Source organism: Lethenteron reissneri, chromosome 41, assembly GCF_015708825.2.
Source record: "Lethenteron reissneri isolate LAM-NWPU_2019-01 chromosome 41, ASM1570882v1, whole genome shotgun sequence".
NCBI classification, from domain to species: domain Eukaryota; kingdom Metazoa; phylum Chordata; class Hyperoartia; order Petromyzontiformes; family Petromyzontidae; genus Lethenteron; species Lethenteron reissneri.
Genome location: NC_083819.1, coordinates 10784570 through 10805213, shown reverse-complemented (window position 1 = coordinate 10805213; position 20644 = coordinate 10784570). Strand labels below are relative to the sequence as shown.

Genomic DNA, 20644 nt, shown 5'->3' with positions numbered 1-20644 from the left:
CAGATCTCCCGTCAGCTACGCAGCCAGTGATGAATGGATCAGGCGCCGGCTGTAATTTATTGATTTGCTTTTTTTTGTTTAGGGAGTACCAAAAAAAAAGATACCAAACAAAAGACAAATTGCCCACGATATGGCCTACACTGTAATCACGTGTGCGGTGCTCTTCCACAAGAGGTTTATAAAGTCGTTTGGTTGCGAGCGTCGCGGACGAGAAGATAGTTGATGAAATAGAAAACATGAAATTGCCTCTGTTTGGTGACTGGGTAGCATCGTGACTGTAACGAGCTCCTCAAGCCCTGCAGCGATTCAGACAGGAAGAGCCGTTCCACACTCAGACAAGGTCGTTCCCATCAGCAGCCCTGAACCAGAGGTGGAAATTCCACATTTTCATGACAGCGGCCAGTCACCCTGTAGGGGACGAGCCCTGTTGACTTCCCATTGAGTGGTACGAATTTAATGAACTCTAAAATAATAGGCAAAAAATGTTTACCCCTCAACGAGATTTAAACTCAGTGGATACCGGACAGCAGAGTTACGGGATATTCCTAACACATTGGTGCTGCGAAACAAGGCATTGTGCTTCCTGAATAAAAAAATACAATGTTGAGATCGCAACGCGCGCATTGTGTGTTCACTCTCAACGAGAGTTGAGAGAAGAGAATTATCCTGAGGCACGGCAAAGCGCAGACGAGCGGGAAGGCAGCTAAACCTGACGTCAACAATTTCCCCCAAGCTCTGCGGTCCTATGTTGGGGATCTTTGGCTAATTCCATGAATGAGTGTTACATACAATATTGCTATGGGTAAACCGTGAATCCATGCTCAATTGTTTTGTTTTATTATTCAAAAAGCACTCCCCTTAAGGTTGCATCCGCCAATGTGGTTTTGTTTGCAGTCAGCACAGCAACAAGGGTGCCCTTTCCTTCCCGATACATTTGCAAAGCTCCAAGGAAAACGCTGCTCAGGGCAAACGAACTTTTTTGTTTGAAATTCACAATTCCTAATGGTGTGCGTCATTCTGCTACTCGGCACACTTCCTGCAGCATAGTCGGACCTGATCTGTTTCAGAGGAAGAATATTCATCACGATGGCGTCACGACCACCGGTGGTCATGCTGTGAGAAAGAAAAGTTAAAATGTTCCTATCTGCCCTGCATTAAGGTAATCTAGAGCCCTCAGCTGTGGGTCTCTATGTAATCCTATGGGTCTCTATGTAAGCATATGGATAGCTATGCAAACCTATCGGTAACGATGTAAACCTATGGGTAACTGTGTAATCCATTGAGTCCGTGCCCAGCATTGCTTTATATTGCATTTAAGTCATTAATGCCCTGCCCCCTTGTGAGTGTGTGCATATGGCCCATACACAAGAGCATGCTGTGGCCACTGGGCATCTGGGCCATTGTCGATAGGGTCAGGAATGTATCAGCCCAGCTTTGTCCAAGAGCAAGATAGCATCAGGGCTGTGATGCTGGGGGCCATCTATTGAGCACGCATGGAGGGGGGAGTGGGAGGTTAACCCAAATGCGTAGCTTGCGTATGGGGGGTCTACTGACAATGTACGTACGCATAGGAAACGGGGGGGGGGGGGTGTGAAGCCTCGATAATAATTTGTCTACATTGGCCTTCAAATGAGTCAGATAGTTTGGCGGTGGACTATCTGTTTGCTTCAACACGTTAATATTATTCACCCTTGATCGTTTCTGCGTGGATTAAATGTCGGCCGTTCTATAGGATTCGGGGGGGGGGGGGGCGCCAGGCGTACGTACGCAGGTAGGGGGGGGGGTGTGTACAAAGTCCGCGTGCGTATAGGGAGGGGGTGGAGGGGTCAAGTTTTGACAGATTTTTGTGTACCGACTAAATAGATGACCCCCTGCTGCTTCCGCTGTTGTCGGCCCATCAGTGACGTAGCCTGGGACTGCTCTACAAACTGACAAAACCCCGGGACTATTATTACTATTTATATTCTTGGCACTTTCGGTAGTCACGTAGAAGGGAAATAATAAAAATAAAACGATAAAATTATCACGACGTTTCGATTGCAACACAAGTAATCATAATTAGATGTGAAAACCACAGCAAGAAAATTTGAAAAAAAAACGTCGTGAGAATGTTATTGTTTAATTTTGATTATTTTATTATTTCCATTCTACGTGATTTACCGAAAAAAAACAAGAATATGAATCCCTGCAGTCACGAAACCTTTCAATCGAAACTATTATTACTATTCACGTCCAGGGAAGGCAGCAGCTAACCTCAAAATGACGAGCCTGGGGTAAAAAACAAAAACCCCCATCACGACACACTTCAACCAGGATAATAATCCGTTCGCGATGTAGACACTTCTATTCGTGTTAAACGAGTGGGGGGCATGGCCGGGCTTGTTTAAAGTTTGCTGCGGGCAGCACCAGCGGCGGCGTGACGCGGCTTGGAGCCATCGCTCCGCGAGTCACGAGCACGTGGCCGGCAAGCCAGGAGCCGTCTGGGGGGGGGGGGGGTGTCCAGTGGGGCTGTCTCCCTCACCCTCCACTCTCTCGCTCTCTTAAAAAAAAATTCGTTTCCTCCCCATCATCACCCTCGTCTGCCATCTCCACTCTCCATATTTGGCTTCACCTCATCCTCATTCCGTTGTGTCCGTCTGCGCGAGTGTCTCCGTGTTGAAAAAACAAAACAAAAAAGTCGATTTAATTGTTTTTCTTGTGTGCGACCACGCGTTGTTTGTGGTGCTGGTGGGGCGCGGTCCGCGCGCTCCGAACACGGCAAACACCGGTGCTGGGCCTCCCCTAGGTCGACTCAGCGTCATCAAATGAGTACCGAGTACGACGTGTAAACATCGCCACTAGGGAGACAAAGGCGTCCGGGCGTGGTGTTGGCCACCCACCCCCTCGTGTGCCGTGCTCGCTAACAGCACTTGCCCCAACAGTCTGTCACAAGGCTGCTTGTGGAGGAGAGGCGTGGGATGTTTTAGTGACGCATCGATTAACAGCCGAAAAACATCGCCTCTTGTCGAACTCTGTGCGTAAGCAGAGGTGGTTTTCGATTCGTATACGTTGCATATAAGGGGTTTAATGTGACCCCCTGCAGCCGATAGGTGCCAATATATTAAATTAAAAACCATACATTCCTGAAGTGAATCGTGACTGAATTATATTTAGTTGAATCGCTGGAAATGTGTGGGGGGGGGGGGTTAGTGGGGGTAAATTGCCTCTCAAGAAGAAGCAGCAGCAGCCCCCCACGAGGCAGTCCGCAAGGCCCACGGTGGCCGCAAGTCTGGCGAGACGATGGGGCCCTTCCTCGCCCACGTGCGCTCACAAAAAAGGCTGCCTAAAGGGGCCGTCCATAAATGACGTCACGCACCTGGGGGGGACGGGGTCAGACATTTGTGACTATGTGTGACGAGGGGGGGGGGGGGTTTGAGAAATGTGACGTTACATCAAAATGCGCAACTTTAAATAAATATAGACAACACGTTCTACTTAATTAAATATACTTTTAATAAATGTTTTCTCCTACAACATCAGAGTGCAGCGCCACGTTAAATACGCACTACATTGACAATAGTTTAAATCGATTTGAAGCATGTTTTATTTTCAAAATGGAAATATGGTTTTGGGGGGGGACAGAGCTTTGTGACGTCATATTTGAGAGGGGGGGCTGCCTTTTTGTGACGCCGTGTGACGAGTGGGGGGGGGTCAAAAATCGTTCAAAAGCGTTTGACGTCATTCATGGACGGCCCCTAAGAACAAAACAACGATTTCCCACCCCACTTAATTCAGACTTTTCTAACTGACCGATGCACCAATGAGAGCGCCTCTTCACACAACGTGGGAGGTGGCACTTTGAAGGGCGCCTCGTCTTGGAGTAGCTCCGTGGCGTCTTCGTGGGCCCTGCTCCGACGCTGCCTTGCTGACTCGGGGACTTGTTGGAAAGACATTTCACTCCCGAGCCGTAAAAAACATTGTTCAGTGACATCGGTTAATGGGTTTTTTCGGTTAACGTTTCGCCTCCAATAGGACCCCCATAGTCTCGACGAACGTTAACATTGTTCACTAAGGGAAACGCATATTCTTGCTTCTTTCGGTTAAGTCACGTAGAAGGGAAATGATAAAATGATTTTAAAAAAATTCTCACGACGTTTCGATTGCAACACAAGCAATCAAAACGTCGTGAGAATTGTATTGTTTTATTCTTATCATTTTATTACTTCCTTCTACGTAACTTTACCGAAAGAACCAAGAATATGAATCCCTGCAGTCACGAAAGCTTTAAATTGAATTTTAAGGGAAACGCGTTTACGTTCAGCACGCGGGCGCCAATTTCAACCAATCCGAGCGCTCGTCAGTGGGCTGAGCCACGCCCTCAGCCAATCAGAGCGTCCATGTACGAGCTTTGTCTACATGCGTCTTGTGTTTTGGCAGTGGAAACGGCTCTCTCTTGCAGACTCCGTGATTTTTGTCTACTTATTTTTTTAGCTCACAAGTGAATTTGATTAACGGTTATTTCGGTTAACAACAGTTTTCGTGGAACGGAATAAACACGTTAAACGATGGACCACTGCACGGGCACAGGGTCAAAGCTGACGAGACATTTGCAGGAGTCAACATGGCCAATAAGCTCACGTCTTCACCATTGCGACTGGCGACACATCCACGTTAGATAACAGACGCATCGTTCTTTTGTTTTGTTTGGGTGAGGAATTCGGCTGCCGAGAAAGGGTGAACTTTTGAGTGGCTTACGGCGAGCTTGCGATCCTTAAATGGGCAATGGCTGGCCGGGGCTTTGAGGGGTGACCTCCAGAAAACCTCTTGTAAAGCGTGCAGCCTCCAACCGGCGCATTCATCACCAGCGTCCCTGCACAGCCAGATGGGCTGTCAACACAGGCACCAAACCCAGCCCTTGTCCAGATTGAGGAACAACTTCGCCCGGCCACCTCCTACCTCTCCCACACACTCCCCCACTCCCCAACACTATCCCCCCTCCACACACACGCCCCCCACTACCCCCCCCCCACACACACTCCCCCACCCCCCAACACTATCCCCCCACAACCCCCCCCCACCACATTACCCCCCCACACACTCCCCCCACAACCCCCTCCACCACACTACTCCCCCACACTATCCCCCCCAGCACACTAACCCCACCCCCCACACTATCCCCCACAACCCCCCCACCACTACCCCCCCACACTATCCCTCCACAACCCCCCCCCCCCCACTACACTACCCCCCCCCACCACACCCCCCCCCCCCCCAATATCTCCCCCCACCCCCCCTCCATGCTGAAGAAGTCAGGGCTTGTGCGGTTAACCGGAAGGTCAGTCAAAGACAAACGCTGTTTACAAAAGATTATGTGGATTCTTATGCACTATTTACAATTGCTAACTTTTTTTTTTACCACTGAGCTATATAGCTCGTTTTTAAGAAGCGACCTGGCTATTACAAATGAGAGCTCAACGAAGTGGATTATCATCGCGTGGACATTTTATTAGTGGCCAGACGAATGTTGATTCTTAACGTGGAGGTACAAACTGGAGAAGCTGGAGAACAATCCACGCGACCACGGGAGAATACGCTAACTCAAAATACACAGCAGGCATCAGGGTCGGTATTGAACCCACGACCTCCTGCATACCAGTTGATTGTTGCCCCGATATCCTATGCAGACATCGTGTTGGCTCTATCAAATCGAATCCACTCCTGATGCACGCTCACGTCGTCACATCCTCACTGTTAACTCGATGGTTTCAAAGTGAAAGTGATTTGCCGCTGCTCATGAGCATTGTTGATCATCTCTCGTTGACAGCTCTGCACTAGTGGTGGAATTTCCCCATTCATATGGCAGGGTTGAGTCTCACAGAGTGATAATCATTGTATCGACCTCAGAAAGATGATGGGCTGAGTCAATCTCCAACCCAAGATTTGAACTCGTAACTTTGCGACGGTGAGCCGCCCCGCTCTTCCGCTGAACCATCAGAATGGTCGTATGAGGATAGTTTCGTCACAAACGAGCATGAACGCAAGAGCCAATGTACGGTCTAACATTAGCACAAGCTGCATTCATAACGCAAAGTCTAACTTGAATATTAAAAAATAACAATCAATATAACAATGGATGTTTAACAATAAAAGCCCCATTCGGTCTGAATTTTCCATTCAGAAGGGTCCTGCTGAGGGCATTGGTAAAATCCTCTCTGGGTATTGAACAAGTGGATGTGAACCAGAGTGCATTCATAGAAAACCCAGACGTGCAAGGCACCGACACAAAATAAATCGGCGACCTACGTTTTGCACTGCCTCCTCTAGGCCTCTTGTGGCCGATTCTGATGGGCTTCTCAAAGGCGTGATTTTAAAACGACTCGCTACATCGTCCCCCACCCCCCGAAAAGTTGTAAACTTACTCGCTGGCATCACCACACCCTGATAAGCTACATCAGCTTCACTCGTAACACCTACCCCAACTTAAACTCCGTTGCAGCTCTCATCCTTTTGCAACCGATAGCCGCGATGCTAACCCGAATGCATATCTTAACAGTGATGCAATTGCTGAACTCGATCCTAATGCTAATCTCAAGCCTAGCTCCCCAAATACTAAGTACCATGTGTCTCTCTGCTCGCATGAATGTTGAGCAAATGCGCTTTCCTGCTGTCAAGAGTCCAATTGTGAAACCGGATCATGACTCGCAGAGTGTGAATCGTTGAATCAAATAACTCGTTACGCGTTCTCACATGGATAACAATAAAGGACGATGGTTAATTATGTGTATTTAATCTCTTTTAAAGGTTGTAATGTCCCAGGAATGTGGAATAAACGTGGCATAATATTTCGATATCCCTCCATCCCCTCCCTGTCTCGCACACAACGCCACTACCCCTGCTACTTCTACAGCTGCCACGAGTCAAAAAATATATAAAATAAACCTCGAGAGAAGTATCCCCCGGGAGGCATGGAGGGACCTGTGTGAAAAGGCCTTTCAGATAAATGACTCAGATAGAGCATCCGATCTAATATCTTGAAACCGCTGCGGAGATGCTCCCAGCTCGTATCAATATTAACTTGGCAGAGATGACTCAATATTTTATGTCGCTCGCCGCAGATACAATTGCCCTGCTGAACCCAAAACATGCTGCTGATGTCTTGATGGAATCGGGGAGGGGGGGGAGCTTTGTGAAACGAATCCAGCCGAAAAAAAAGGTGAAACGTTGAGGAGATGACCTTCCATTCAAAAGACAAATCCACCATTGGATTGTTGTCACGAAGGGAATATAGAGCATGGGACAAGACCTTGACCTGAGGTTATTGATGTGTGTATGTGTGTATATATCTAAATCTGTAATATAAATACGTGAGCTGCAACATTTACCTCGATTGTTTTCTGTATTGCTGCTTCAATGTTTATTTGCCGGCGTTTATATTTCCTTGGGCTGCACCGTGTTAGCGGATGGCTTCTTGACCACCGTATCATCATAATGCAGTCCCACGACTCCCAGTGTCTTCCTATCAATGGGGCTGTGCCTTGCTGAAGAGAGGTAATCAAGTTGAAACAGAACCAAGGCTGCCACATTGAAGGAAATGTTTCTCGAATAGACTGCATTGGTAGATTCAAAGGCGAATACGTTCTTATTCATTTTTACTATTGTTATGTTTTTTTTAAGTAAAATGTCTATTAAGCAAAAACAGTCAGATTGAGCAGGGTATGGTGGGCACCAGTTTCACCATAGAACATAGTTACAGCTAACAAACCACACACCCCTTTGCCAACTCATCACCAAGCGGTGCTAATTTCATCAACCTCGCAGGGGTGAGAGGGGAGATGATGTGCTGAGTCTGATGATTCTGTTATGGGAGTTAAACTCCAGATCTCACGACGTCTGTGGCTCGAACAGTTTAACTTGGGGCACCACGGGAGTGAGATATTGACTACCTCGCCCGGTATACATGAGGTCGTGGGTTCTATACCGACCCTGTGACGCCTATATATTTGGAGTTTCCATGTTCTCCCCATTGTCGTGGAGATTTTTCTCCGGGCCCTCAAGTTTTCCCTCCACATTTAGAATGAACGTGCTGCTACTATAAATGTCCACATGATAAGCCACTTCATTTGGGCTATCATTTGTGGCCAGGTCGCTTCCGCAAAAGAGCTATATTGCTCAGTGGGCCTTATCTGGTAAAATAAAACAAAGAGTTTTTCATTTTACATTGCTTGCGCATGGCTCAATGTTTTCACGCGTTAATGACGGACATCAAAAATCTCACGGGGGGTGGGGGAGGAACGCGTGCCACGCGTTGGGGTTAGAATGAGAAAACCCTTCCTCATACGTTATAAGTGCTCAGCAAAATTATGAAAGCTCATTTTGACGAATTGCATTCAGATGGAGAGGAATGTGTGTGTGTTTTCTTAGATTTTTTTAAAATTTGTTTTATTCATGTGTTTATTATTATTGTAATTATGTTTATTATTGTTATTGTACTCGTGTGTTTATTATTGTACTCGTGTGTTTACTGTGTTTTTTATTGTTATTGCACTCATGTGTTTATTATTATTATTTTACTCATGTTTATTATGATAGTACTCGTGTGTTTATTATTTTTTATTAGACTAATCTGTTAATTATTATTCATCTCGTGTGTATATTTGCAGCTTCAAAGTGGTGTCTCTTATCGAGGACAATGGTAAACTAGTATCCACGGATGATCACACGCACCACTGTGGCTGTTTGAAGTCGAGGAATTTAATGACATACTTACATTACTCATCGTGGCTGACTTCAGCATAGCTACACTTTGCTTAAGATCGCAACGGAGCATTTTTTTTCGTGTTTAAATCAGGGTGAAGCTTAACAAAATTCTTTATTTATTTTAAAGCACATTAGCCGGTGGCTAACAGTCCCAAAAATCTTCAGCGTTCATGAACCAGCTGAGAGGCTTAAATCGAGACTTTGTTTTTAGCTCTTGGCGTGATTATTCCCCCCCCCCTATATTTGTGCAAGTTTACAAATATATGTGTGCAAGTATCTGTGAGCGCGCGCGCACGCACATACACACGCACAAGTAATTTTACGTGACCCACCAAGACCGTGGTCATTCAGGGATCAGAGGTCGTGAACCCCTTGGCCACTCGGCAGCTCATTAATCATTGCGGGGGGTCACGACCCTCCCTTTGACAGTTGGGAATGAGATTAATGACAGCGAGGGGTAGCCCGAGGTCAAGACCTTTCATGAGCGTCTTAGCGTACGGGGGGTGGGGGGGGGCAGACATCACACACAGCAGTAGCTGGGCGAAATGTCCATTGTTGCGCGTGCGCGAGCTTCTTTTGAGTGCAAACGGTAAGCGGCCCGATCGCGAGCGGCTACGGGCGGCGGAGATCGCTTGAGACCGGGAAGAGGGGGGCGGAGGCGGGGGGGGGCGGTGAAGGCTTTGGGAGATTCGTGGCCACTGGGGGTCGGGGGCCTGGGCCGAGCCGTAAAACGGGTTTCTCATTGTGCACGAAAAAACGACTGCGGCATCACGTACGAGGGGGGCCCAAACAACAAACGGGCCAATATTTAATGACGGTTGGGGGGGGGGGGGCAGGGGGAGTGGGGGGGGGCAGAGAGCTAGAGGGGAGGGGGCAGCTTATGGGAAGGGACACCGCCAGATGAGGTCGGGGTGGGGGGGCTTGGCGAGTTGGAGTTCTCGTGGTGGTAGAGGAAGAGAAATGCCCGACACGAGCGAGCGAGCGAACGGGGGAGCGGTGGTTTGCGTGGCAGCGTGCGTGTAAGGAGTGTTGTGTGCACAGAGTGTACTTGGTGGGGGTGGTTGTTTTTTATGTTTGGGCTAAAATTGTTATGACTGCACTGGGCTGGCAGACGTCGTGTTTACAAGAACTCGTGACTAATGTCATCTGTTGGTTTAACCGCTGCCAGGATGTATTAAGAAATGAGACAGGCGAGATTTTTCTTCTTTCCACCCATTAGCGCTGGCCGTTTCTTTTCCACGAAGCACTTTTATTCCAATTTTACAAATTAATGTAATAGATGACTTCATGTGAAATGGTAAAAGTTAAGTAATGCGGGAAACATATTTCTTTGTGCTTTTTAGATTATTATTTTTCATGCAGGGAGGTGGTCTATTAGAGGCAGTACAACAAGTAGTTTAAAACTGGTCTGCACAATTTGTATCTCCTGATGTTACGAAAATTATTTCCCCACAGGTTCCCTGGTTTACTTCAACATGAACATAGATACAGAGGGATTTGGCCTCTCTGCTGAAAAGGAGCCTTTAAGATAAAAACTAAACAGTATTCGTCAATAACACCTTAAAACGGGAAAAAAAATAGGCAACGTTTCAGGTCATGGCCCTTCTTCATGAAGGCCACATCATTATGAACGAAAGTGTTGGGTTTTATATCTGTGCTCGTGCACCACTGTCAATGCAGCAGCAGCATCAAGTCATATGTTTAACTTTTAAAATGATATCTTTACAAAGTGAGGCTATCCTGGGTAAAGAGCTATCGTCTTTGTGTACTGTTTGTGGTAACGTTCTTACCCGCCCCGACTGGACATCTGTGAAAAAGAGCTTCATAGCTCATCGGATTTATACCGGCTAAATACAGATTCTCATTCTGAATGACGATTGTAGAATTTACCATTCTTCCCAATTATTGTTTTACATTAATTTAGCTGTGAATTTTTTTTGCAGATATCGTGATATTTGATGCAATAAGGTTAAAACTGCCTGGATGTATTTAGACAAGAGAAATGGGAGGGTGATTATACTTAATATACCGGAGATAATTGATTTGGATGCGATGGAAGACGTAGGAGATGTATTTATAAAGAAATAGGTTGCGTTGCATTATTATTCCTTCCCCGTACCTCTGATTTCTTTCCCACGCACCTCCGATTAACACATTTGGCTACATACGGTGCGAAAGAAATTCAACATACATGAATAGATAGAAGGCAGATAATAGAGGCATTTAGATAAGATCGAATGTAGTCAGATTTTCATCTGAAAGCACGTTTATTTTATCTTACATACTTATCTGTGGAGGGTTATTTTACTCTTAGTTTTCATATTCTTTGGTTCTTTCGGTAAAGCCACGTAGGTAGAAAAATTATTGATAGAACACGACGTTTCAATCGCAACAAAAGCAATCGTCTTCAGGTGAAACAATACAGCAGGCGGACTGCTGAAGCAGGAGGAAATGTAGCGATAAATCTGCTGCAAACAAAGGTTGTATAGGTTTGTGGTGGGTACAACCCAAGGGTAAGTGAGCGGGGCTAGGGATTACTTGTGTTGCGATCGAAACGTCGTGTTCTATTAGTTATTTTTCTATCCACGTGGCTTAACCGAAAGAACCAAAGAGTATGAATTCCTGCAGTCACGAAAGCTTCAAATCAGGATCTTAGTTTTAATGTGAAGGGTTTTTCCTGGCATTCTGTTGTAAAGTGCTGTGAGGCTTTGTGTGAATGGAGCTTTATACAACTGACTTTTACTTACTTACTCATAAGAGATGGATGGAATATATATACTATATAGATATACTGAACAAGTTGGTCCTACATTATCATTTTGACGAACGATATATTTTATAAATCGCAATAGTTCCTACAAATGCATAAGACGGGGCCTCACCCTCCACCCCACCGCCTCCTAACTTTTGACCCCACGAAGTTAACCCAAACGAGTGTTAACCTTCACGAGGGACGTTAAGCTTCGTAAGCTTTCCCCAACACCAACATGAGAATTAATTCAAAGTGCTCGGTTTCTTTCATGGGTGGGTGGGCGGCCTTGGGGAGGCCTTTACCAGGCAGAGGATCAACCGTGGCTCTTCATGAGATGACTCAAGTGATGTTGACTGACCTCACAGACAGAACGAAAACACGTACAGTAGAACATTTCGCAAATTGTTGTTCAGGAAAAGGATTCACCCTGTTCCTCGGTCGGGCTGGTACCATCTTGTGTGAAACTTATGCCGCCCTCTAGTGGTTGTTTGAAAGTATAATCTATTTTTTACCGAGGTCATAGGTCATACATAGGTCCTAATGGGTTCCACAGATTCCTGGTTCCCTCTTGATCCGAGTGAACCCTTGCTTGACTCTGTACGAAAACACCTTTACTCGAGCAAGTGCAGCGACTGCTAATCTGACAGTCGGCCAAAATAAGTCCCTACGAATTGTATGAGCACTTTGACGTGATAGAGGGGTTAAAAGAGAGCGAGAGAGACGTGTGTGAGTGCGAGAGAGAAGACATGTGTGTGAGCGATGAGGGGAGACCGAAGTTTCCAAGGAGATTCAAAGTAGAAAATAAACGCGAGAGATCCATTCAGAATACATGTTAATCCGAGGAGAACAATGAGATAGGAGAGATACATCGACATAAATGCACATGGGTACTACAATCCTGCAAGCTATGAAATGTAGGGTTTACCTCCAAGCACCCGCCCTTTCTCCCTCCCTCCCGTGCACCGCTTGACCACAGAGACTGCACGCCGAGCAAGATAGAAAAACGTTTGAGAACAACGTGGCCCAGTTAGGGGCATCACAGTGGCGAGATGTTAAATACCACGCCTGGTATACAAGAGGATGTGGGTTCGGTGTGCATATCTCTCTCCCTGCGGTCGCATGGATTTTTCTCCGTGTCCTCGGGTTTTTACCTCCACATTTAGAAATATGCATTTAGAGTATTTGGCTGCTATAAATTTCCACGTGATGAGCCACTTCGTTGGGCTATCATTTGTGTCCATCTCGCTTCTGAATACGAGCTATATCACTCAGTGGGCCTTACCTGGTAAAATAAAAAATAAAAATAGTTTCGTTTCTTCCACGGGCTGTAGTTTAGACGGCTCTTGTGTTCGTGCTTTGTGAGATTGAACCGCAGGCTCTTCTTGCTTAGCAGACCCGCCGAGGAGTCGACGGACGTTACTGAATGATGGATGGGAAGGGTGGTCCAGCTTTCAGATCAACATCTGGCCAATTAGTCATTACAAGCCCACAATGTGGTTAGGAAGCAATTAAGAGGCATTATTCCACCACAGGGTTACACAGACCCGGCTGAGCATATCGCTGTGGATATTACAGACTGAGTGAAATCCCAACGTTGCATCACAAGACACGGACTTGGTAATGAGATCATAGTCATTATGTGATTTTAATTTGATGTCATTAATTGGCTACAGTGCATCTAATATAAAAATATGGAGGTTTTTTTTTTAACGTGTTTGCTATGGCTTGCCGGAAAAAAACCAGATACATGTGTGCTGTTATTATTATTGAACAAATTAAATCACAGAGGTGGGCATCGTGAAAGGTCAGGGTCTTGGAGGGCCTCTTCCAGCCGAGCGTGCGGTCCCAGCAGCAGTGTTCAAGCAGCAGGACTCTGACTGAGCACTGTGGAACGAACGTTGACGAACCATCTACTCGGACGTTCCTACGGCGTGTATTAATAAACAACAATAACATATAGCTCTTTTTAAAATCTGCTATTGCAGGGAACAGAAACCAAAAATATCAAGGAGAGGCATTTTTTTCGAATTCGGTAAAAAAACGTAATATTTTAAGAGCCGCAATGCACGTGAATACATAACATCACCAAGTAGTGCTTAAGGGGCCACATGCGGCTCAGGAGCCGCAGTTTGCCGACCCGTGTGCGACCGGATGAATGCCTTCCCGTGTCGTGTCGGTTGTGAGGGGTTGTTTGACAACACTTCACTATGCCGGACAGCGTGGGTTGGTGAAGAGGGGACCTGGACATGTTCGTGCCTGTCATCACAGCCACGTGACCGATTGTTGCCTTAACGCGTTGGGCACGATGCACATGTGCGGGCAAATATCTGGTGAATCTCTACGTACAAATCTCGGAGCGAGTCTCTCGCTCGTTTCCACCGAAGCTGCCTCCATCCCCTTGTAGGGGCCACCGTTTTTAGCAGCGCTGCCCGAGGTCGCTAAAGTTCTTCTAACCGACGATCGGGAGCCCCCTGATTGGGCGTTGTGATCGTGACGTCGGCGCTCTGCGGTGCCCAGAGGCCATCGTGGCGGGAGGATGGAGGCCGCATCATAAAAGTGGGCGAGGTGGCACACATGCCGCGCAAAGAGGATTCCAACACCCCGGCATTTTAGTGTGAAGCCATGAGTGATAATGTGCCGTTAGCTGTCCTCTGTTTGACACAGAGATTAAGGTCAAATGCCGTTATCGCGGTTGTACCTTGGTCTGTATCTGTATTAGCATCACCCTCTCTTCACCTTTGCCCCTTTCTATTTATATCTCTGAGCCCGGCCAATTATGTGTCTACTCTTCCTGTCTTCTGATATTAAACCCTTTCCTGTTCCGAGACGTCTGCACGATACAGGGTGGGTGGTGTCCCTTCACCACTGAACCTCGGAGCACGCAAGTGGCTCAGCGTGTAACCTCATTTAGAGAGGCGTAGTAGCACCGTTGTTTTTATAGACATTGTACTCAACAGAGAACTGTAGCGACACGACTGCACTCTATGATAGCTGGTGCCAAGCTGTGCCACACGCCCTGCCGCATGGCCTTGTGGGAGCCTCGGTACCAATACAGTTATTTTAGTTTAGTTTTTCTTAGGGTTCCATTCCAATTACGTATGCGTACGTCATCAGAACAGAATCGGAAGAAAAACCGATGACATACACGTTGGTCATCGGAATGGGAGAGGGTAAATAAACCCCCTCAATAGAATTGAATGATCCGTGTTCAAGTATCTACACCAACAGCTATCGAACTTGTAAACTTGTAATGGAAGGTGGGGATGGGGGGTGGGGGCAGGAGGTGTCACCGTAATCCATTCAATCATTCGATCTCATGGCAAGTGCTACTCCGTCACAGGTTTGACAAATATGGTCTAGGTTGCACTCTTTTGGTGATCGGGCTTTTGTTAGCGTGGCACCCATACTATGGAACGCCTTGCCACATGAGGTCAGGCAATCGGAGTAGATAGAAATATTTAAGTCTCTTTAAAGTGGCATTCCCTCTCTAGTTTGGTCGATTGCCCTAGGTTCTGTTTTTGTTTCCTGCTTTTCATGCATTGCGCGTTGGGATAATATGATGGAATGCGCATTATACTTTGGAATTATTATAAAAAAAGAATTCGGAAATTCACCAGGTACAGTTGCATATGGGGAAAATGTCAATGTATATACAAAATAAGAGGTTCGTAAAAATGAATCGTGAATCTCCTGAAGTATTCATTGGCCAATAGCATCTTAATATATAGAGGACCACAGAGCATTGGGGTAAATTTGGTGCTGGCTCCCGCCTGTCTGTAGTTCCTCACGCTTCCGAGTCATTCTCTGTATGGCGTGTTCCAAGCCAAATATATTCTTATTCTTATAATCATCAGCCATTGTCTATCCACTGTTGGATGAAGGCCTCCGTGTGCTATTGCTATCTGGCAGGGTTCTGCAATGCCACAGTCCACCTCGCTCCTGCGGTGTGTTTGCTCTGCTCTGCTCATGCCTTAACATCCTCAGCGCCTTGTTATTACTCGGATAACGTCGGTGCTGTAAGTGTCGATGTTTTTTCACAAGGTACGATAAACCCCCGTGGAGGTATAAACATCGCAATGGAGTCAAACCGATATTATCTCACAGACTTGGGAAACATCAAAAAGCAGAACTCATCATTTTCATTGCTGCATAATTTTGGCACACATTAATATTCGCTGATGTAGCAATGGGAAATGATGTTAATTTAGCTTTGGTTCATTTTGTAATTAAGCAGCGGAAGGGATTTGAGTGTAGGTGTTCGCGTGTGCGTGCGCGTCAGTGTCGCTTATTATTTCCCATACTGCCCACGTGATGTGCGTCAAGCCCAGGGGTCCTGACCGAGTTTGAGCACGAACACAGATCCTGACATGAACCTTCTTCTTCCACCATCCAGAGCATGACGACGACGACGATTATAATGATGATGACGATGGACATGATTCCAGTGGTGACGATTGTGCGATGCTAATGATAGTAATGCTGGTGAGCGTGTATTAATATTGATAACTGGTTTTGCTCATTATGATTACGGTTGTATTTATAGGGCATGTAAATATTGCATTGATTCATTGATTACAACAAAATCCCACGCTCACTATAGACATTAATGCAGATCCCCCATAAAGCCTTCACAGACTGTTGGGGCAAGTGTAGTTAGCGAGCACCTATGAAGGCCGGCCGTTACGGCACACGAGGGGATGGGTGGTCAACACCACGCCAGGCCGCCTTTGTCTTCCTAGTAGCGATGTTTGTACACCGCACCAGGTACTCATTTGAGGCTGAGTCGACCTAGGGGAGGCCCAGGATCGATTCAGATAATCATCACCAATGTTGCCCGTGAGCAGGAATCGAACTCGGGTCGCCGAGTTCGTAGCGCAGCATGTTAACCACTGCAATACCACTCCCTAAGATCACTATGCACACACACGTTGGACCATATGTGTGAGGATGTGTTATTTTCAATGTGTGCACATTGTGTGTAATGCTTTCACGTGAACCCTGCAGGACCACAAAGGAAAGGAAAGAATCGATCACTTAAATTTAATTGACACCCCAAATTTGGACAATTCATTCAATTAAGTCAACGAGGGATAATCGTTACACAGCCGTTCATTGTAGAGTGATGATTATGATTGCAGTGACAGTGATAATGGTGATGACAACGACTTATAGTCATGATGTCGCTGATGCCAGCAATGTTCACGGTGCTGCTGATTAATATTCCTGCTTTATATTGACTGTGATCTCTCAAACTGAGAGTGACAATTATTACATTGACGGTAATGATTAGACACGTAGATAACTATCCCTCGTGTCATTGGTTGAAAGGTTCCCCGCGCCCGCATTATTGCATCGAATCATGCAATGCAATAATTGATCATTGTTGATCGACGATGCAAAATCGTTCGCCAGTTATACACTCGTGCGCACTTACGCTGATGTAATGAACACGATCGAACACGCAAGGCGGAGCACGCAGCCTGCCCTTGATGACACTTAGGGTAGGACGCAAGGACTCTCGTGATAGAAAATGGAACAAAAACTGAAAAGTGTCACAACGAAGCGTGGAGAGGCGCATGCTGGAAATTGGACTGATAGACGCGAAAAAGGATATTCAAATATCGGAGGCGGTGTCTTTGCCAAATTGATGAATGTACAATTCGTCTTTAGGCAGACAGCACACACGAGAGAGAATAAACTAGACACGAAAGATCGATTCGATCCTCCTAATCTTGACGGTTGTACGTGTAGGTATGATGTTGAACTTCTTTTCGCACCGTACGTAGCCAACTCGTGCTAATCGTGACAGTTCATTGAACACCCGGTGGGGGAGAGGGGGAGTGGGGGGGGTGTATCGTTGCATTACAAACATACCGAGTGATTGTTCCTTCAAGCTTCCTTAATGAATATCTGACGAACAATTACAATTATAAACTATTTATTTTATTCCAGCAGGTAAGGCCCATTGAGCTATGTAGCTATTTTTTGAGAAGTGACCTGGCACACAAATGAGAGCTCAACGAAGTGGCTTACCATGTGGAAATGTAAAGCAGTCAAATACTCTAAAAAGCATTTTCTAAATGTGAATGCAAAAACCCGGAGGTCCCGGAAAAAAATCCACGCGAGCACAGGGAGAGAGAGACATGCAAACTTCAAACATACAGGAGTCAGGGTCGGGATCGAGCCCACAACATCCTGTGTACCAGGCGAGGTAGTTAACATCTCGCCACTGTGGCGCTGCAGTTCATAGCAATTACCCAGTGACTAGAGACCAATTGGTTCCGATGACAACGACCCCTCGTCCTGATTAGATTCATGGATGCGTTGTCCTATTAACCTTGGGTATTTCGCAGTATTAAGTACTCCCGTCAAATCAGCCTGGTTACGCTACGGATAGCCTCACCCCCCGCCAAAGCAATAGAGAATTTCCACCACTGGCGCGGGACTCTAAGCAGGAGATGAGCTCCCTTGAGCAGAAAATCTCCTTGACTTGAGTTCGCCATCGCCGCGTGAACGTGCACACGACGTGTGGAGGTATTGGGCCAGGGCTCGCGCAAGCGCCTAACCTCACTGAACCCGACCGTGCGCCTCCTCTCTCCACAGCACCCATACCCTTCAGAAGAGCAGAAGAAGCAGCTGGCGCAGGACACGGGGCTTACCATCCTGCAGGTCAACAACTGGTACGGAGCCCAGCACAAAGTGTCACGGGACACCGTGCCGATACAGCACCACGACACCGTGCCGATACACACATGACATGCGTCCCTTGAATGCGTGTCATGTGACCACCACATTGCATGTTACAGTACTCCTCAGCCTTATCTTGACCACCAGCTCATGAGAGTTGAACGTTAGGCCGTGTTATTGATTAGGCCACCTTAACCATTTACACTGCAGCTAAAACCCCACAGACATGCACGCACACGCGATCATTACTACGCACACACGCACACGTTTAGCATAACGCACGTGCGTGAGTGCTTGTGATGAACGCAGTGCTCAATTGCGTCAGTGGCTTCCACGACTCGTGTAACATTGAACATGGTGCAATAATCCATGCCTCAGTTATGGGTGGAGTTGTGACACCGCAGGCCGTGGTTAAGGTTGATTGGGAGTGACAGATCCTGACAACTCTCAACTGTTGTTATGTTTAAAGTGATCTTCGTGGTCGCATTTGCGGTGGCTGCGTAGCCCAGTGGTCAGGCCACTTGCCTCTGGTTTCAGAGTTCGTTGGCTGGGATCCAACTTCAGCCATCGGACAATGGCATGCGTGTGTGTGAGGGGACATTGTCAGACGAGCAGGATCGCGGCTATGTAGAGTGGACATAGAACGGGCGGCTCCGTGTGCTGCCACTAACAATAGAGCTATCTGTCGTATGTCAGGACCAGGAGGAAATTGTGTAATGTTGCCAGTGTGTTCATGAACAAAATGTCCTTATATATATTTGACCTAACCGAGTCAAACTATGAATGGAAACACTCACCTTGCGAATGGTTTGAGAGGTGTTTTTTGGTGACGTTGTGAAAATCCCCTGGCCTAGTAAACAAAACACAAAAGGGGAAATGGTTGTCAAACCGTTGGGTCTGCTTTCGGTGGAAGTTTAAATGGTCTGTGACATTGTGCCTTTGGACATGGCCCGAAATTGCCCCACTGAAAAAAGTTCCTTTTAAGTTACAAAACATTTTGGGACTTCAGAATAGAGTGTGAGTAAAACAAAAGCGAATGGATGAGTTTTGTTTTTTGCTAAACAAAATAAAATTACATTTGAAGGGACACGGCTTAAAACACCACAGAATGCGCGTGCCTGAGGGCAGTTGCTGCAACAAATCCTTCAAAGTTTCATCAGTGTGAATGGGATCAGCCGACACAGTACAGAGGAGAGCAAGAGCAACACGGAGTGAGAGGCACCTTCGGAAAGTAGAACTTGATCGTGAATAATAGCGGACCGATGGCTCTGAGAGAGAGAGACAGTTTTCCACCAGTGCACACTACCAGCCATGACGTGGATCAGAGGCCTTGACCACTGACACAGAAAATGGGACAAAACCTGAAAAGTACACAAAGAAGTCACGTAGGTCAAAAAAGAAAACAAATACATTAAATCACGATGTTTCGGAGGCAACACAAGCCTCCGTCTTCAGGTGACTTTACCTTGCAGTCACGAAAGCTTCAAATCTAGAAATACACAAAGAAGGGTGGTGAGGAGGCGCATGCCGGGAAATTACACCGAGAGACGGACACGGAAACACGGATCCGAGGCGTCGTATTGAAAATTAAGCAGAGAAAAATGGGACTTGGCAAGTTGCGATGATGGGCCGGTGTGCCAGAGCGGAGATGCGGTGGTGGCCAAGGGAAACAGTGAGTCCAGGAGGACAGCCACCGTGGAGATGGAGCGGTGAGCTCGGTTCACGTGCAGGAGTGAGATGAACGGAAAGAGCACTGGGCCGTGAGGGATGGTGACAGTGTGGGGAGGCCTTCATCCAGAGGTAGATAGAAAGTGGCTGATGATGATTGTATCGAAAACTGCAGAAACAATAGGAATGGGATGAACCAATTCCACTGAAGTTCCATCAGACAGTGCCTCAATTAGCATGATGAGATGAGACAATCTATTATTACAATTATGATTATTCCGCTGGCTGTGCAAGAATAATCAGCATGAAGCTGGCGAGAAGGATTTTCTCTCTACGAACCCGTAGATCTCGTGGTTCCAAGCTCGTGGGTTTTTGCGCCATCCAACTCAATATTATATTTTGTTCCTCCTTCCCCACTGATGAATTGGGATGGCAGTGCCCCGTGCTCAGCCCTCCCGAGTCTCTTGTCACCTTCGCATTGTTGGTGCAGCGGGCCGCACGCACATGGTAGACCGTGGAAGCGTCCGCGTGTTTTTCAACCCGTCACACGTGATAACGACAATGCGTGTCGTGTCGGACCTTCTCTGTGCCGTGGGAAATGAGGACGCCGTCCGCCGACAAGGGGCGGTCCCTTCCTGGAGGGCCGAGGGAGAGGACGGGAGGACGGTGAGAGGCCGGGGGAGCAGAGAAACGGGTTTTATCTGGCTCTGACCACAACCCGTTCAGCTGACTTGGGATCCCACCCGGCCAGCCCCTATTGTCTTGTCTCCATTGTGTCCTGTTGGGTGATTCACATCCTGT

The 20644-nt window shown here is 46.9% G+C and overlaps 1 protein-coding gene across 2 annotated transcripts in view; it reads left to right on the top strand.

The window, feature by feature from the left end:
* The window catches only part of LOC133352793 (homeobox protein Meis1-like), a 236557-nt gene that overhangs the window by 169759 nt on the left and 46154 nt on the right, over window positions 1-20644 (top strand). For both annotated transcript variants that reach the window (XM_061568689.1, XM_061568690.1), the window contains exon 9: window positions 18092-18168. In XM_061568689.1, the coding sequence (XP_061424673.1) occupies window positions 18092-18168 (77 nt within the window). The remainder of the gene's footprint in view (window positions 1-18091; window positions 18169-20644) is intronic.